The 20,010-nt window shown below is 43.2% G+C and overlaps 1 protein-coding gene across 1 annotated transcript; it reads left to right on the top strand.

Moving 5' to 3' along the window:
• The first annotated feature begins 17,497 nt into the window (after positions 1-17,497).
• LOC100972376 (putative uncharacterized protein MGC34800) lies at positions 17,498-18,020 on the top strand. The gene is given in 2 exon segments (XM_014341754.3): positions 17,498-17,770; positions 17,772-18,020. Coding segments are annotated over 2 exon segments (522 nt in total).
• The last annotated feature ends 1,990 nt before the right edge of the window (positions 18,021-20,010 follow it).

Here is a 20,010-nt window from a genome sequence, read left to right as displayed (position 1 = left end):
GGGAACAGGTGGGACTCGGGGGAGAGGGCAGCATGGCTGTGAGCCTTATAAGAACAACGTGGCCCTCTTGAACAAAATGTCAGAACAGGCGGTCTGGGTGAGCACAGCCTCCACAAGTCCACACATGAGTGAGGATTTCCCAGGAAAACCTTCCCTGGCCAGAGAATTGTCGAGAGAAAGGCAGGAGGTCAACTCAACCTCAGACCAATTGGCCAAGAAGGCTCCAATTTCACACCTTCCACTGAGATTTGTTGGGGAGGAAGCCTGGTGCTGTGTCTCCAGGGTATCTAGGACAGATGTGGGGTGTGTAAGCACCAAACAACTGGTTAGTCTGTGGTTTCTGGAGTTGGCACTGTTAGCTTCAGAGGCACCGTCTTGGTGTGTAGAGCTCAGCATCAGGACACCTTAGGCCTCTGAATCATCATCGGTAAGGCAGCTGCGACGGCCCAGGTATTAGTATGCTCAGACTGCAGTCACTTAAAGCAACATAAATTTATTTTCTCACAGTTCTGGAGCCTGGAAATCCAGGTCAAGGTGTCCGCAGGGCTGGTCCTTCTGAGGGCTGTGGGGAAAGGGTCTGCTCTAGGCCTCTCTCCTGGGCTTGCAGATGGCTGTCTTTTCCCCATGGCTTCACAATTCTCTTCCCTTCATGTGTGTCTGTGTCAAAATCTTCCACTTGTAATTGGAACACCAGCTTTTAGAATTAGGAATAGGGCCCACTCTAATGTCTTCATTTTAACTTAATGATTTCTGCAAAGACCCTATCTCCAAGCCCGCTTGCATTCTGAGGCACTGGGACTTGGGATTTCAATATATGAATTCTAGGAGATTGAGGGGGGCCCATAATTCAGTCTGTAACAGCCCCTGACCCTACTGGCTTCTGCAGAACCAAGCAAATTAGTCCTTAGGGCAGACCATCCAAAGGCTGATCAACAACAACAACAAACAAGCTGTCAGACCAACAAGAGAAGACAAGATTGCAGTGCCTTCATAATGATGTTGCTTTATTGATGCAATGCAAGGAAAACTACATTAGAATCTATTGATTCTCACTCTCTCTCTCTCTCTTTTTTTTTTGAGAGAGTCTTGTTCTGTCACCCAGGCTGGAGTGCAGTGGTACGATCTTGACTCATGCAACCTCCACCTCCTGGGTTCAAGTCATTCTTGTGCCTCAGCCTCCTGAGTAGGTGTCATGCCCAGCTGATTTTTGTATTTTTAGTAGAGATGGGGTTTCACCACGTTGGCCAGGCTGCTCTCGAACTCCTGGCCTCAAGTGATTGACCTGCCTTAGCCTTCCAAAGTGTTGGGATTACAGGTGTCAGCCACTGTGCTGGGCCTCTATTGATTGTCTTTGACATCAGCAGTAAAGTAAGAGATGAGCCTGGGATCCCCCAGATTCCTCCTGTCTTCAGTATGTTAAGGCTTAGCCTAGAACTGTGCTCAGCCTTCCCTGTGGCTGAATGTGGGACTTAGGGCAAGTCATATAATCTTTCCAAGCTGAAATGTATTGATAAAGCCCAGATAACAAAAATAACTTCTATTTATCTCCCTAGGTGTTCTGAGACTTAAGGCATGGTCGTAGCGATGACGCATTGCAGAACCAAATGAATTAGTCCTTAGGGTAGACCATCCAAAGGCCGATCAACAACAACAAAAAACAAGCTTTCAAACCAACAAGAGAAGACAAGATTGCAGCACCTTCATAGCAACGTTGCTTTATTAATGCAATGCAAGAAAAACTACGTTAGAATCTAGTGATTCTCCTTGAGGTCTAATAATATGCTTTATTCAAATCTTATTCACAAACCACTTCCTCCACCGGTCTTTCACAGTAACTGAAATTGGCCAGTTACAAGCAGAATTGGACCTACTGTCCTTTGAAATCACAGAAGCAGACATGTTTTAGAATATAAAAGACACTAATGTTTCTTTGGGAAACACGTCCTGTTTGGAAAAAAAAATCTCACTTCTAAACAAAAATTGAAAGCATGCCTAACTTCAGATTTATGTGATTACAGAGTCTTTCTCAGGGCTAATCAGTTTTAGAACAGATTCCTATTGGCATCAGAGAGCCAAAAAAAAAAATCCAGGAGAGAAGAAGTAACACAACAACTTAGAGAAACCAGGTTGTTCATTTGTTTAAACAGCATTGAGGCTGGACGCGGTGGCTCATGTCTGTAATCTCAGCACTTTGGGAGGCTGAGGCGGGTGGATCACGAGGTCAGGAGATCGAGACCATCCTGGCTAACATGGTGAAACCCCGTCTCTACTAAAAAATACAAAAAATTAGCCGGGCGTGGTGGCGGGCGCCTGTAGTCCCAGCTACTCCGGAGGCTGAGGCAGGAGAATGGCGTGAACCCGGGAGGCGGAGCTTGCAGTGAGCCGAGATTGCGCCACTGCACTCCAGCATGGGCAACAGAGCAAGACTCCGTCTCAAAAAAAAAAAAAAAAAAGCATCGAATTCATATTTACACCGCTGAGTCAAATTATTTATACACACCCTGTAGGTTTTGCGTCTCCAGAATTTGTTAGCGTTCAGAGGATAATAAACTGTATCTTGACATATTTGTGAAAAAATATGTAGATGACACCTGGTGGAGTTGATTGAAACTATTATTCAGGTGTAGAGCAAGAGAAACTCAGCAGAAAGGAAGGAGGCCGGGTTTTTAGATGTCACAATGGATGGTTAAGAATTTCAATTTTTGGGCAATGTTATAATACTCGAGTTATTTGCCTCTGGTCCTCATTTTCTCCATCTCTAGCATCGGTTGTGAACTCAGGGTTTTCTGTAAGTATTAAATGGAATAACGCATGCTGAGAGATCTGTGTGGGCCCTCCCAGGGTTAAGAATCTAATAAATGGTAGCTCATATATCATCATTATTACAGAGAATCTTTGCATGTTTATATTTTATCTTTGGAAAAGAATTAAATTCGTCAAAAAAAAGAGAGTAAGTCTCAGACCTCCTTAGCATGTGCTCTCTCTCAGTTCTAACAAGGGATATTGCCTCCCTACGACCCCACATGGAACTGGCGGGATGGAGGGGCTGGTTAGCAGGCAGGGTGAGGAAACATGCAGAGGTTTCACTTTTTGCATCTTTCCTGGGTAGCTGCAGCATTTGGCTTGATAACTTGTGAATTCCAAGATCAGAAGACCTACCTGAATTGAATTGCGAGTGCCCCAATCTTTCCAAATTCCATAATAATTTTTTTAAAAAATTAATTAATTAATTACTTTTTTTGAGACAGGGTCTCACTCTGTTGCCCAGGCTGGAGTACAGTGGCACAATGTTCACTCACTACAACTTCCACCTCCCAGGTTCAAGGGATTCTCCTGTCTCAGCCTCCTGAGTAGTTGGGATTACAGGTGTGTGCCACCATGCCCAGCTAATTTTTGTATTTTTAGTGGAGACGGGGTTTCACCATGTTGGCCAGGCTGGTCTTGAACTCCTGACCTCAAGTCATCTGCCTGCATTGGCCTCCCAAAGTGCTGAGATTACAGGTGTGAGCTACCGCTCCTGGCTCATGGTAATAATTATAATAATATTATTATTCTTTTTTTCCCACATCACTGTGTCATATTATAGCACAGAAAACTAAAGTTGGACCAATGACCTTTGGCTAGAAGGAGCCCATTGGGATTCTGATGGTTATTGACTGCATTTGTATGTCCTCTGTAGATTCACTTGTTGAAATCCTAACCCCCAGTGGGATGATATTAGAAGGTAGGGCCTTTGGGAGGTGATTAGGTCATGAGGGTAGGGCCCTTATGATGGGATTAGTGCCCTTATAAAAGAGACAGGAAAGGCTGGGTGAAGTGGCTCACACCTGTAATCCCAGCACTTTGGGAGGCCAAAGCAGTGGATCACTTGAGGTCAGGAGTTCAAGACCAGTCTGGCCAACATGATGAAACTCTGTCTCTACTAAAAATACAAAAGTTAGCCGGGCATGGTGATGCACGCCTGTTGTCCCAGCTCCTTGGGAGGCTGAGGCAGGAGAATTGCTGGAGTGTGGAAGGCAGAGGTTGCAGTAAGCCAAGATAGCGCCACTGTACTCCAGCCTGGGTGACAGAGTGAGTGAGACTCCGGGTCAAAAAAAAAAAAAAAAAGGAAAGAGCTTGCTTCTCTTGCTGCTCTCTACCATGTAAGGTCACAGTGAGAAGGCAGCTGTCTGCGAGCCAGGAACAGGGCCCTTGCCAGTAACCTGATCATGTTGGCACCCTGATCTCAGACTTCCAGCCTCCAGAAATATGAGAAATAAGTGTTCATTATTTAAGCCCCCCAGCCTATGGTAATTTGTTACAGCAACCTGGACTGATAAAAACAAAGATCATTCCAAAAAATAAGAGCTCTTTTTTGTTTTTTCTTCTGATTCCAGCTCTCAGGTACCACCACAGCAGGTTATTTGGGCTCTCTAAACAACTAATCTGGGATCAAGAGAGATACAGATTTCCCATTTGTCTGTCTCCCTCCCTGAATGACAACTCTACATTTTATCTAATATCTGTGGGAAAAACATTCAGCAAAGGGAGAGGCCAGTCCACCAACATGCACAGGCAGCAATGGTCAGGAGAATCCACCTCACATCATGCAGCCCTCACCCTGTCTTGTCTGAAGATGATAATCATGCTGTCATTTATAGAGTGATTCTCTTAGGGGTCAGGTAGTGGTGGTAATTTGACGTATTTTATTTCTGAATCTCACAACACATTTTTAGGCAGTTATGGTTGCTCCCATTTTACAGATGAGGTAACCGAGGCCTGAGCATCACAGCTAATAAGTAGAAAAGCCAGGATTTGGGCTCCAGAGCCTGCATTTAAACAATTATTCTATTTTTACTACATGATTTTTGGGAAGGCACGTAAGCTTTTGGAGGATCAGTACCCTATTAAGCAAGACAGAGATAAAAATCCTATTTTGCAATAAGCACAGAGAAATATGTTCAGATCAGATAAATGCAAATTAAGGAATCCTTGCCAGAGTAACCAGGCAAGAGAAAGAAAGAAAGAAGGAAAGGACATCCAAATTGGAAAAGAAGTCAAACTATCTCTGTTTGCTGATGATATGATTGTATACGTAGAAAACCCTAAAGACTCCTCCAAAAGACTTCTAGATTTGATAAATAAATTCAGTAAAGTCTTAGGTTACAAAATCAATGTATACAAATCAGTAGCATGGCTACTTATCAACGGCCAGGCTGAGAATCAAATCAAGAACTCAATCTTTTTTATAATAGCTTCAACAAAACAAAACAAAAGAAAACAAAAACAACCCTAGGAATATACTTAATCAAGAAGATGAAAGATCTCTACAAGGAGAACTACAAAATACTGCTGAACGAAATCGTAGATAACACAAATGGAAATATATCCCATGCTCATGGATTGGAAGAATCAATATCACGAAAATGACCATACTGCCCAGTGCAATCTACAGATTCAATGCAATTCCTATAAAAATACCAACTTTGTTTTTCACAGAATTAGAAAAAACAATCCTAAAATTCATATGGCACCAAAAAAGAGCCCAAATAGTTCAAAGCAATCCTAAGCGAAATAACAAATCTGGAGGCATCATATTACTTTACAAATTATACTACAAGGATATAGTTACCAAAACAGCATAGTACTGGTATAAAAGTAGATATATAGACCAATGGAACAGAATGTATAACCCATAAATAAAGCCAAATACTTACAACTAACTGATCTTCAACAAATCATACAAAAACATAAATTGAGGAAAGGACACCCTATTCAATAAATGATGCTGGGAAAACTGGATAGCCACATATAGAAGAATAAGACTGGTTCCCTCTCTCTCACCATAATAAAAATCAACTCAAGATGGATTAAAGACTTGAATCTAAGACCTGAAACTATAAAAATTCTAGGAAAAAAAACTAGGAAAAACTATTCCGGACATTGGCCTAGGCAAAGAATTTGTGCCTAAGACCCCAAAAGCAAATGCAATAAAAACAAAAATAAATACATGGGAACTAATTAAACTAAAAACCTTCAACACAGCAAAAGAAATAATCATCAGAGGAAACAGACGATTCACAGAATGGGAGAAAATATTTGCAAACTATATGTCTGACAGAGGACTAATATCCAGAATCTACAAGGAGCTCAAACAAATCAGCAAGAAAAAAACAAACAATGCCATCAAAAAGTAGGCAAATGACATGAACAGACATTTCTCAAAAGAAGATATACAAATGGTCAACAATGAAAAAATGCACAACCTAACTAATCATCAGGGAGATGCAAATTAAAACCACAGTGAGATACCTCCTTACTCCAACCAGAATAGCCATTATTAAAGAGTCAAAAAGCAATAGATGCTGGTGTGGATACAGTTAAAAAGGAATGGTTATATCCTGCTGGTGGGAATGTAAATTAGTACAAGCTCTATGGAAAACAGTATAGAGATTTCTCAAAGAACTACAAGCAGATCAACCATTTGATCCAGCAATCCCACTACTGGGTATGTACCCAAAGGAAAAGAAGTCATTCTATCAGAAGACACCTGTGTGCATACGTTTATTGCAGTACAATTCACAATTGCAAAGATATGGAATCAACATAAGTGCCCATCAAGCGATGAGTGGATAAAGAAAATGTAATATACATATACCATAGAATACTACTCAGCCATAAAAAAGAAAGAAATAATGTCTTTTGCATCAACTTGGGTAGAGCTGAAGGCCATTATTCCAAGTGAAGTAACTTGGGATTGCAAAACCAAATGCCACATGTTGTCACTCATAAGTGGAAGCTAAGCTATGGGTATGCAAAGGCATATGCAATGGTATAATGGACATCAAAGACTCAGAAAGGAGGAGGGTGGGAGGGGGTGAGGGATTGAAAAACTACCTGTTGGGTACAATGTACACTACTTGGGTGATGGGAACACTAAAATCTCAGACTTGACCACTGTACAATTCATCCATGTAACCAAAAACTACTTGTACTCCTAAAGCTACTGAAATCAGAAAGAAATGCAAATGAAAACCACAATGAGCTGTCACCTCACACCTGTTAGGATGGCTATTATCAAAAATATCAAATATAACAAGTGTAGCCAAGGATGCGGAGAAAGGGGCACCCTTGTCCACTGTTGGTGGGAATGTAAACTGGTACAGCCGCTATGGAAAACAGTATGGAAGATTCCCCAAAACCTAAAAATAGAACATGATTCAGCAATTCCACTACTGGGTATACATCCAAAGGAATTGAAATCAGTCTGTTGAAGAGATACCTGCACTCTCATGTTCATGGCCGCACTATACACAGCAGCCAAGATGGGAAATCAAGTTAAGTGTCCATCAATGGATAAATAAAATGTGGCTTATATACACAATGGGGACATATTCATCTATTAAAAAGAAGGAAATCCTGTCATTTGTGACAAGACAGATGAGCCTGGAGGACACTATGCCAAGTAAAATAAGCCAGGTACAAAAAGACAAATACTGTGTGACCTCACTTCTTCTTCTTCTTTTTTTTTTTTGAGACAGAGTTATGCTCTTGTCACCTAGGCTGGAGTGCAATGGCATGACCTCCACTCACTGCAACCTCCGCTTCCCGGGTTCAAGTGATTCTCCTGCCTCAGCCTCCCGAGTAGCTGGGATCACAGACATGCACCACCATGCCCGGCTAATTTTTGTATTTTTAGTACAGACGGGGTTTCACCATGTTGGCCAGGCTAGTCTCGAACTCCTGACCTCAGCTGATCCACCCGCCTCAGCTTCCCAAAGTGCTGGGATTACAGGCATGAGCCACCACGCCCAGCCCTGTGTGACCTCACTTCTATGTGAAACCTAAAAACATTGAACCCTTTGACCTAGAAAGTAGAATCGTGGTTACCAGGGGCTGGGAGTGGGGAGTGGTGGAGTGGGGAGGGAATCAGATATTGGTCAAAGGATACAAAGTTTCAGTTAGATAGAAAGAATAAGTTTTGGAGATCTATTGCACAACATGGTGACAGTTAAAAATAACGTATAGCATATTTCAAAATTGTTAAGAGAATGTATTTCAAATGTTCTCATCACAGAAAATGATGTGTGTGAGGTAATGAATAGGTGAATTAGCTAGATTTGATCATTCCATAATGTACACATATGTCAAAATGTCACATCGTACCCCATAGTTACATACAATTATTTGTCAATTAAAGATAAAAATATGTAAAAATATATTTTTTAAAAAGATGCTTAGCATTATTATCATCAGAGAGATGCAAATCACAACCACAATGAGATACCACTTCACACTCACTAGGACAGCTATAATAAAACAGACAATCACAAGTATTAGCAAGTGTGTGGAGACATCAGGTCCTTCATACATTGCTGGTAGGAATGTAAAATGGTTCAAATTCTTTGGAAAACGGTGTTTCCTCAAAAAGTTCAACATAGGACAGGCATGGTGGCCCACACCTGTGATCCCAGCAGTTTGGGAAGCTGAGGCAGGAGGATGGTCTGAACCCAGGGGTTCAAGACTAGCCTGGGCAACATAGTCAGACTCAGTCTCTAAAAAAGAAAAAGTTAGCCAGGTGTGGTGGTATGTGTCTGTAGTCTCAACTACTCTGGAGGTTAAAGTGGGAGGATTGCTTGAACCCAGGAGGTCGAGGCTGCAGTGAGGTATGATTGTGCCACTGCATTCCAGCCTGGGTGACAGAGCAAGACCCTGTCTCAAAAAAAAAAAAAAAATTTCAACATAAGAGTTACCATATGACCCAGCAATCCCACACCTAGCCATATACTCAAGAGAACTGAACATATATGTCTGCACAAAACCTGGTACACAAGTGTTTAGAGCAGCATTATTTATAATAGCCCCAAAGTGGAAACAACTCAAAGGTCTATCGCCTGATAAATGGATAAATAAAATTCAGTCTATCCATGTAATGGAATATTATCTGGCAATAAGAAGCAATGAAGTTATGATACCTGCTATAACATGGGTGAACCCTGAAAACATGCTGAGTGAAAGAGACCAGTCACAAAAGACCACACATTGTATGATTCCATTTATATGAAATGTCCAGAAGAGACCAATCCAAAGGGAGAGAAAGTAATTCGTGGTTGCCTCGGGCTGGGAATGGAGCAATGTTGGGGAGTGACTGCTCCTGGGTGCAGGGTTTCTTCTTGGGGTTATGAAAATGTTCTGGAATTAGATGGTGATGATGGTTGTGCAACTTTGTGAATAAACTAAAAACCAGTGAATCGCATGCTTTAAAATAAAGTGGTGAATTTTATGTTATGTGAATTATATTTGAAAAAAATTTAATGAATGCTTAATGCAGAAAATAAGAAAAAAAGGAAACAGAAATTGCAATTGCAGCATCCAGAGATAATCACTGCAAATGTTTTGATGTAGATTTCCAGACTCTTGTGTAAATCTATACATCTTTGGAAAATAAAGTGGGATCATATAGCCCATATGCTTTAGTGAAAGTTTTGTTTTTATATTACTAGTACTTTTCCTTTGCATTAAGAAATAGCCTCTCTAAGTATCAGTGGGTTTCACCTCTATGTCTTCTCAAATGTCTTGCCTTTCCACATTTCTCTGCCAAGCCATGCTCCTCTTCCCTACTCTCTTCTTCAGGAGAACTTTCCAAATTCATCTGATGCAACTCCCCTTGGCGCTTCTGCCTCCCCTCGGTGCCTCTGTCTCCCCTGAGCACCTGCCAGAGCTGCTAGAGGAACCGAGGGGGAACTGAGGCCTTCCAGAACATCATGTCTGTGGGACTCAGGGTGGTTCTGGAGGGCAGAGTGAAGGTCAAGCCCAGCAGAGTTAGGTGGGCACGTACACTCCAGAGCATGCACATAAGGGGAGGAGAGAGCGAAGTCCAAGGAACACACAACTGGGCCCAAAAAAGATCTGGGGAAAGGTGCTGACAGGCAGATTATGTGGTCAGAGGTTCCGGTGTCGGGTCCTGGCTCTGCCTCTTCCTTGCCCTTAGTGGGCCTCAATTCCAACAGCTATAAAAGAGGGGACCGAGTATTAAACTTTTCCCAACAGCAACACCAACTGTCTGTGCTCCCAGGCTTGACCTACCTCCAGAGGTTCACCTGGAGGACTGGCCCTTCCAGATGCTTCTGTCATGCCACCTAGATGCTTCCATCAGAAGGAAAGGGACAGTGAAGCCTTTACAGGGAAAACTGAATTTGCTCCAATTCACTGAGGGAGAGAGTTCCCACCTAATTATTACTACTTCCAAGTTACTCGTATCCCACTCAGGGCTCTGAGCTTGGGGCCTCGCCCTGTCTTCCACATCTCCTTGGGCTGTGGTTCCCAAACTTGAATGTGCACCAGGATCACCTGGAGGGCATCATGAAACACACCAGCCCCACTCCCAGAGCCTCTGAGCTCGTGGTCTGGGCTGGGGCTGGAGACGCTACATTTCTAGTATGTTTCCAGGTGACGCTGATGTTGCTGGCCTAGGGAATCCCATTTTGAGGAGCACCGTTCAAGAGCCTCACCTCTTTCCTGATCCCTCAGCCACCTGCAGCAAATGTCTCTCCACTAAAGTGGGGGCTCCCAGTGATTTTGGTGGCTTTCACCACGCTGGGGATAGTTTGACTGCCATTTCAATTTCTCCTAATTCTTTTGGTGGATGGATGGATGATGGAGAGGGTAGGGGGTCGGGGGTGGGGATGAAGGAAAAAAAGGCACTAGAGCTTTATTAATAAGTGGTAGATTGAGAGGCCAAGGCGGGCGGATCACTTGAGGTCAGGAGTTTGAGAACAGCCTGGCCAACATGGTGAAACCCCGTCTCTATTAAAAATACAAAAATTAGCCAGACGTGGTGGCGTGTGCCTGTAATGCCAGCTACTTGGTAGGCTGAGCCAGGAGAATCTCTTGAGCCAGGGAGGTGGAGGTTGCAGTGAGCCAAGATTGTGCCACTGCACTCCAGCCTGGGTGACAGAGAAATACCCTGTCTCAAAAAAAAAAAAAATGGTATAGCCAGTATTTATTTCTACACTGGTCATTCTGATCACAAAGCTCCCTCTTGGAATCACTCTGCTAGGTTCCCTTGGAAACATTTTTTTTTCTTTTTGAGACAGAGTCTTGCTCTGTCACCAGGCTGGACTGCAGTGGCTCGATCTTGGCTCACTGCAACCTCTGCCTCCCGGGTTCCAGCAATTCTCCTGCCTTAGCCTTCTGAGTGTCTGGGACTACAGGCGTGCGCCACCACACCCAGCTAATTTTTGTATTTTTAGAAGAGATGGGGCTTCACCATGTTGGCCAGGATGGTCTCGATCTCTTGACCTTGTGATCCACCTGCCTTGGCCTCCCAAAGTGCTGGGATTACAGGCGTGAGCCACTGTGCTCGGCCTGGTAACATTTTAATAGAGAACCAGCTGTTTGGTTGAAGAAACTACTTCCCAGCTGCTTTCTGGCAGCGTGTTAGGGACATTTCCAATGAGATGATCCAAATAACACACTTTAAACAAGGCTTGACATAGAACCAGTATACAACACATTTCCCTAGAAGTACATCCCACAGCATAGAGTTCAGCAGTACAGGCTCTAGATCAGAAGGCCTGGGGTTGGATCCTGGCTCTGCTACTTGTTAACTGTGTGACTTTGGGCAAGTTACTTAAACTCTCTGTAACTCAGTCTTCTCACCTGTGAAGTGGGGATGGGGATAATAGTACTCCTAGGCTTATAATGGATAATGCAATTGTTATCTGTAAAATACTTAAGGCAATGCCTGGCTCATAAGAACCATTTAATCAACATGTGCTATCATTCCTGGTTCAATGCTTTTGTGCAAACTGAAGTATAAACTGTAAAAGCAAATCACATGGGCTAGGTCCCCCCTGGGGTTATTCTGGATGCTTCTCTCCACTAATAAGGCTACTTGACAGGCAAAACAGATGCTAAGAATGTGAGTTGGAGTCATACTCCCTAGGTTCAATCCTGGCTAAAAAACTCCTTCTTAGTTATGCGAGCTAAAAAACTCCTTCTTAGTTATGTGAGCTAGAACAAGGTGCCTCACCTCTTTCATCTGTTAAGTGGGGACAGCAGTGGTATCTACTTCATAGGATGGTGTGATGGTTAACACTGAGTGTCAACTTGATTGGACTGAAGGATGCAAAGTATTGATCCTGAGTGTGTCTGTGAGGGTGCTGCCAAAGGAGATTAACATTTGAGTCCAGGGGCTGGGAAAGGCAGACCCACCCTTAATCTGGGTGGGCACCATTTAATCAGCTGCCAGCATAGCCAGAATATAAAGCAGGCAGAAAGATGTGAAAAGGCTAGACTGGCTTAGCCTCCCAGCCTACATCTTTCTCCCGTGCTGGATGCTTCTTGCCCTTGAACATCAGACTCCAAGTTCTTCAGTTTTGGAACTCGAAATGGCCTTCCTTGCTCCTCAGCTTGCAGATGGCCTATTGTGGGACCTTGTGATCATGTGTGAGTTTATACTTAATAAACTCATATATATATATATTTTCATTCTATTAGTTCTGTCCCTCTAGAGAACCCTGACTAATACAGGTGGTTTTGAGGATGCCCTGAGTTCAACTGCAGGAATGAAACTTCAGAACAGTGCCCAGTGGCTGGGCGTGGTGGCTGACGCCTGTAGTTCCAATACTTTGGGAGGCCAAAGTGGGTGGATCACCTGAAGTTGGGAGTTTGAGACCAACCTGACCAACATGGAGAAACCCCATCTCTACTAAAAATACAAAATTAGCCAGGTGTGGTGGTGCATGCCTGTAATCCCAGCTACTTGGGAGGCTGAGGCAGGAGAATTGCTTGAACCCAGGAGGCAGAGGTTGCGGTGAGCCAAGATCGTGCCATTGCACTATAGCCTGGGCAACAAGAGCAAAAAAAAAAAAAAACAGTGCCCAGCATGCACTGCAAGTCCAATATGTGTTTGACAGTATGCAGAGGGAATCAGCACTACACATGGCTTGAGAGTCACAAATCTGTTTCTCCAAAGCACATCACCTGCCAGGTCTGTGTAAAACTGCATAGATCAGGAAGAAGCATATGAGAGCACAACTGTGGCCTGAACTCATCAGGTTCTTGGACTTATTTGTTTACAACAACCCACCCCATATTTTATTTTTCTTAGGTAGTCTTTCTCTCCAAATTCCAAAGGCCTTGGCAGTATTGTTTTTTGAACTGATGTGTGAAATGCACTTACACCTCAGATGGGTTTCTTCTCAGTTTGCAACTAATGCATTTTTTATAAAGCTCTGTCTCCAGTTTCCTTTCAAACTACAGAGAGGATATCCTTTTCCTGTTAAGTTGTAGAATGATTTTTTTTTCCTTCAAAGTAAAGCATTAACCTCCAGAGTTCTGTGAATAGGTTTCATGTACATATTATGGTAGTTAACAAGGAGCTGGAAGCTGAAGTTTTCATTGGAGTTTATGTGATACATGAGAAACCTGTTATCATATTTCAAGATATTTCAGGTTTTCATAACAGTATCCAAGCAGAAAGCATTACATATATACTGATACATATACCACTGAGTTTTTTCCTTTACCTTTTTTTTTTGGAAATGATATGTGTTCATTTTAGAAAACTTAAAACACGTATTTTTTAAAAGTCACATGTAGTTCTACCAGCCAGAGATAACCACTGTTAACAACTTCCTTCTTTTTTCTGTACATGTTTGTAAATACTCCTCTTAAAATGTGATCATGCGGCTGGGCACGGCGGCTCATGCCTGAAATCCCAGCAGCACTTTGGGAGGCCAAGGCAGGCAGATCACAAGGTCAGGAGTTCGAGACCAGCCTGGCCAATGTGGTGAAAACCTGTTTATACTAAAAATACACACACACACAAAAACCAAACACACGCAAAAACCAAACACACACACAACACTCACATACATAGACTATTGAGAGTATAAAGCAACCACACAATCAAGTCTGCATAATAACCACCTAACAACAAAATGGCAGCATCAAATCCACACATATCAACATTAAACTTATATAAACAGGCTAAATGCCCCCCAGTTAAAAGGCAGCGTAGCAACTTGGGTAAAGAAGCAAGATCCAACTATAACTTCAAGAGACCCATCTCAAATGCAATAACATCCATAGGCTTGAAATAAAGGGATGGAGAAAAATCTACCAAGCAAAAGGAAAACTAATAAAGCAGGGGTTGCTATTCAAATTTCAGTCAAAACAGACTTCAAACCAACAAAGAACAAAAAAGTCAAGGAAATTACATAATGAAAAAAAACCTATCCTTAATATATATGCACCCAATACAGGAGCACCCAGATTTATAAAGCAAGATCTTACAGCCTTATGAAGAGACTTAGATAATCACACAAAAATAGTGGGGGACTTCAATACCCCATTGACAACATTAGATCATCCAGAAAGAAAGCTAACAAAGATATTTGGGACCTTAACACCTACCTAATGGTCCTAATAGACTTCTAGAGAGCTCTCCACCCCAAAACAACAGAATATACCTTCTTCTTATCTGCACATGGCACATAATCTAAAATCGAACAGACATTCAGTCATAAAACAATCCTTAGCAAATTTTTAAAAACCAAAAGCATACCAAACACATTTTGACAACATAGTGCAATAAAAATAGAAATGAATACTAAGAAAATCTCTAAAAACTATACCATTACATGGAAATTAAACAACCTGCTCCTGAATGACTTTAGGGTAAAGAATAAGATTAAGGAATAAATCTAGAAAATCTTTGAAAATAATGGGAAATAATTTGAAAGAATAAATAAGATTAATAGACTGCTAGTTAGACCAATGAAAAAATCCAAAAGATTCAAAAGAGAAGATCTAAATAAACACAATAAGAAATGACAAAGGGGACATTACTACCTACCCCACAGTAATACAAAACTTCTGAGATTTACACACACACACACACACACATACACACACACACACTCTATGCAAACACAAACTAGAAAATATAGAAGAATTGAATAAATTTCCTGGAAACTTTCAACCTCCCAAGATTGAACTAGGAAGAAATTGAATTCCTTAACAGACTTACAATGAGTTGTGATATTGAATCAGTAATAAAAAGCCTACCAACTAGAAAAAGCCCAAGACCAGATGAATTCATAATCAAATTTTACCAGGTGTATAAAGAAGACCTAGTAAGATTCCTACTAAAACTATTTCAAAAAATTGACTAAGAGTGTTGGGTCCCTAGTTCTATGGAAAATTCAAGCAGGACACTCAAGCAGACCTGTGGAGGGGATCCATAATACCTGATTTAAAACTCATGAGAGATCTCAAGCCATAACTCTACAGCCAAGTTGCTCTCAAATTTCTGACCCATAGAAACCATGACAGACAATAAAATTATTTAACCAAGCTATTAAATTTTAGGGAAATCTGTTATAAACTCTTATAGCTCCACCCTCACTACTTAATTACCTACCAAATACCCCACCTCCAAATGCCATCACACTGGGCGTTAGGTTTCAACATATGAATTTTGGGGGAAGGGCATAAACATTCATCCCATAACACAATAAACTCATGTCAATGTAAAAGCATTAAGAGAAAGGAGATTTTATGTATTTTGTGATTCACATATTGACTTAACAACATATATCAAGCAAAAGTGTACAGAAATACTACAAGTTAAGATGAACATTTTGTAACACTTTATAAAATAAGTATGTTGTTTAATAAGACTGTCATATTTCTCTTTAAATTGCCTTCACATATTTTTCACTTATCCCATTTTTCTTAAAAATTATATTAATTATTTAGTGTGATTGTTCTAATGGGTGTTCAGAACCAATTCATTATATTTATTATATTTCAATTTATAGAAACAAAAATCTTAGGATGATGAGTTTAGGATAAACGCTCAGCAAATAAGCTTCTACTTCCAAGTGTAAACTAAGGAGTGGTGTCCCCTCGCCCTTTTTCCAGTCTTCTTCTGGTTTCAGTTGCTTCTCACCATTGCTGTGTGTCATCATGAGTACTGGCATTATCATCATCTTCCCTAACAGATATTGTTCTGATTTTTCTGTATGAACAAACTTGCATAAAGCACAAATGATTTTATTTGTTAAAAGTACAAGTAATCTCTTTAACCTTTGATTGACTCTTTTTCTAACTAATATTATTGACAGTATGCTTCTTAAAATGAAATAATTTTCCAATTTATCTTTCACTTTTTGATGAAGTGGAGTAATTCAAGTAAAAATTGGAACTATTTATCCGTAAGGATAATGAGATGCCCAGAAACGTGTCTTTAAAGTATTTACCATAGAGCAACATGAATGTCAAAATACCGTCTGTTAGTGAGTCATTGTTTTTTTAAAAGATTAGTGATGGCTTTGTAGTCTTTCTGGGAATACTCTGAAATACCGGTTACGGATAGCTCTTTGTAATTTGAAAAACATAAAACAGTAATAAATTAACAGCTAGAATTCTAAAATATATTACATAGAGAAAGAAGGAGAATTAAATGAAGCAATGTCTCACATATTCAGCATTTTGGGGAAACTCATACAAGTGAATTTTCTAGGATGAATATGTGTATTTTTTGAAGTAATCAAATTTAAAGAATTGTAACTGTTGGTTTATTTTTCTTTGCTTCTTAAACATTATACACTAAAATCATGTCAGAAGTATACCATATTCTAATATAAAATAGTTCCATCTTTAGTGAAGGTCAATCTCCTGACAGTGTGACTATTTAATAAAGGTAGAGATATGTGATTGCTGCTTCCAATTTGCCTTGAATGAGAAATTTCCCGTATCATTGGAATTCAGCATAAACGGAGAGTCACCATGCTCTGAATGATGGTCTGAAGGCAGGGATGCTGGAGCATAAGGTAGAATTTTGCTATAACATTGGATGTATTAAAATATATATCTTTTGATTTATATTTATTACATAAACAATTCTAGCAACCTGATTTCTTATCTTCCCTTCTGTTAACTCAGAGACGTCCCGTTTATTTTTTATTCTTGATAGTTTTCTGAGCTGTTCAATCTTTCAGACAACCAGCTTGTGTCTGAACATATGTATGTGTGTGTGACGCATGCACATGTCACAGAGTGAGCTGTTGTGTGTGCATATGTGTGTGTGTAGATGGTTGAGAGGCACCAATGACAGGCTGTCTGGGTGCAAGCAGGCCAAGCCCCACTCCTCAAGATGGAGGAGGAGCTGCTGCTCCCGGCGGGGACTCCCCAGCAGGCCACTCGGGGAAGCCCCACGACCCAGACAGCAGGTGGAGAGCAGCAGCTGGCCGGAGATCGACTTCAGCGAGAAACTGTGCGGAGCTCCAGCAGCTGGACTTCCTGGAGCAGAAGAGCCGCTGAACCCCGCCCCTGCTGATCTCACTGCACACAGCCTAGGGCCCCACCCGCCGAGGACTCCAGAACCTTCTCCTACGAGCTCGCCCAGAGACCAGGCCAAGAGAGTGGTCTCTGAGGAGCCCGCCAGAAAGGCAAGGCGAGGCCCGCAGAGAAGGATGCCGAGCCTGTAGAAGCAGAGACGTCGGGGATGGGGGACCTGCCCTGGGCGCCGCCAGAGGCCCAAGCGCCCAGCACCGCAGGAGCTGGAGACGTCGCTGAGCACCAGGTGGCGCCGGCGCGGTTCCTACAGGGCGCCTGGAGGCAGGCTGCGGGGTGGCTGTGCCGGGAGACTGGAGCGGCTCCTGGCTCCGCGCAGGCAGGGCCCCCAGAGACAGCTCATGCAGCAGATCCGCAGCCCCGGGGCCCTCAGGCACCGCCGCGGCTGCCGCCCTCGCTCAGTCCCGAGCGCGTCCACCCTGGCCCAGCCAGCTGCCCCCGCTGAACCTGCGCCGGGCGCTCCGGCTCTCCGCCGGGGCCCCAGCCAACCCCGCGGGCTCAGGCTCCCAGTTTCTGTCCCAGCCTGCGCCCGCTCCAGCGCCCCCGGCTCTCCAGCTGCTCTTCCCGACTCCTATCCTTGGCCGCCCCCAGCGCGGAACCGACCCGCGACCCTACCTCCAACATCGCCGGTCTCGCCTCTCGCAGCCTTTTTGGCGTCCGCGCCTCAGCGTTGAAGCCAGGGCCCCTCGTGAGCTCGGCGCCCAGCCTGCCAAGTCCTCTTCTGCCTCAGCTCTCACAGAGGTGTCTTCCCCGCCTGCTGGTCGGCATCGCGCCACAGCCAATGTCTCCTGTTGCTGTCCGCCCCCGCGAAGCGCTGCAAGGGCCAGCGCCCAACCTGTCGCTGCGGAAGACCCGGGCATAGAACCTGTTCTGGTGCTGGGCAAGCGCTTCCGCCCCAAGTCCCCGACCTGGGCAACCTGGGGGAGCCCAGGGAATAGCGCTCCGGACCCAGAGGCTGGACAGCCAGCCCGCCCGCCCGTCCCTGGCCACGAGGCGCCCCGGACCTGACCACCGCCCCCGCCACCTCCGCCGGTGGGCAAGGAGGGTCCCCTTTCAGCCTGCAGTTCCTCAGCAGAGAGGAGGGCCCTCCGCAGGCCCGCGCCAGGTCCCACACTGGGGAGAAGCCGTTCAGCGGCGCCATCTGCGGTAGGGCCTTCACCACCAAGGGCAACCTCCAGGTACACTTGGCACTCACATGTGGAATAACGACCCTCGCAACCTCCCCCAAGGCCGGCTGCCGCGGTGGAACAGTCCATGGCTCTGCTAGGGGATGATGGTCTGAAGTTCTCTGAAACATTCCGGAAGGATCTGACAGCCCAAATAATGAATGGCGACCCCGATTTTTGGAACCAGGAAGCTGCAGCTCACCCCCAGGAGCTTCCCATAAAGAACAATGAGATTTCCATCGTTCAGAACAGAGGCTTTTCCCAGATTCCAGGAAGTTCTGGCTGCTGCACCATCCCTCTGGGTACCCTGGGGTGCAAAGAGCGCAAAATAGCCCTCCCATTGTCAGTCTGGACAACGCACCTCAGCAGCCTGCACAGCAGGCAGCGTCCATTCGCCAGGTTACCCAGGAGAACAAGGAGATGGTCTAAACTAGCTCAACACACGGGACTCGCGTCCTTCAACAGTGAGTCTGACTGTTCTTGAGAACTCTGCAACCTTTTAAGTGAAAAAAAAAAAAAAAAAAAAAAAGGTGATTGCAAAACGGCCTCAGGAACAGAAAGAGCCCAGGCAATCCTCACTTCTTTTCTACTAAAACCCAGTAATCCCTAGAGGGAGAAAGGGCGTCTCCTGCAGTATTCCAGTGAAACTCGCTGGTTTTGCTCGAATTAGACACTTGAACTATGTTTTTAGAACTCTTCATCTTAAAAGAAGTGGTTTAGTACTCCAAATGCTGTGTATTATGACAGTGTCTTCCTCTGACGTATTTATAATGTTAAGATTATGTGGGCAACAGACAATATAATAACCCTAACCTTAAATGAAGTTTATCTACTTCTGAATACATCTGGCTAGGTAAATTTTTTAAAGCAAGATTTGTTTTACTATAAATAAGTGGATTATTTCAATGCAATGTGAAGTTCTATTGGGAAAGAGAGCATGCTTTGTGTGTACAAGTACCTGTCAGTAAGAAGCTTTTTTTTAAAATTTAAATGTTTGTAGCCACTATGTGGACAGTTATTTTCTAGTGTGGTCTGTAGCCCAATGACTGGGGAACAAGTTACAGACAAAATATCATAAATTATTGACAATATTATAAGCAGTTGTGAGTAAATATTTTACATTATTAAAGCTGTGCAATAATAAGATAGTGTTTCCGGGCGGGCACGGTGGCTCACATGTATAATCTCAGCACTTTGGGAGGCTGAGGCAGGCGGGTCACCTGAAGTCAGGAGTTGGAGACCAGCCTGGTCAACATGGCGAAACCCCGTCTCTACTAAAAATACAAAAAAAGCCGGGCGTGGTGGCAGGTGCCTGTAATCCCAGCTGCTCTGGAAGCTGAGGCATGAGAATCTCTTGAACCTGGGAGGCAGAGGTTGCAGATCAGGCCACTGCATTCCAGCTTGGGGGATAAAGTGAGACTCTCCAAAAAAAAAAAAAGAAAAAGAAAAAAAAGAAAAAAAAAGATGGTGTTTCTATAATGTGATTGCAAACTTTTAA

This window comes from Pan paniscus, chromosome 18 (genome assembly GCF_029289425.2).
Source record: "Pan paniscus chromosome 18, NHGRI_mPanPan1-v2.0_pri, whole genome shotgun sequence".
In the NCBI taxonomy this organism is placed as follows: domain Eukaryota; kingdom Metazoa; phylum Chordata; class Mammalia; order Primates; family Hominidae; genus Pan; species Pan paniscus.
Note: the sequence above shows the minus strand (reverse complement) of the source record. Positions and strands in the feature narration are given on the sequence as shown.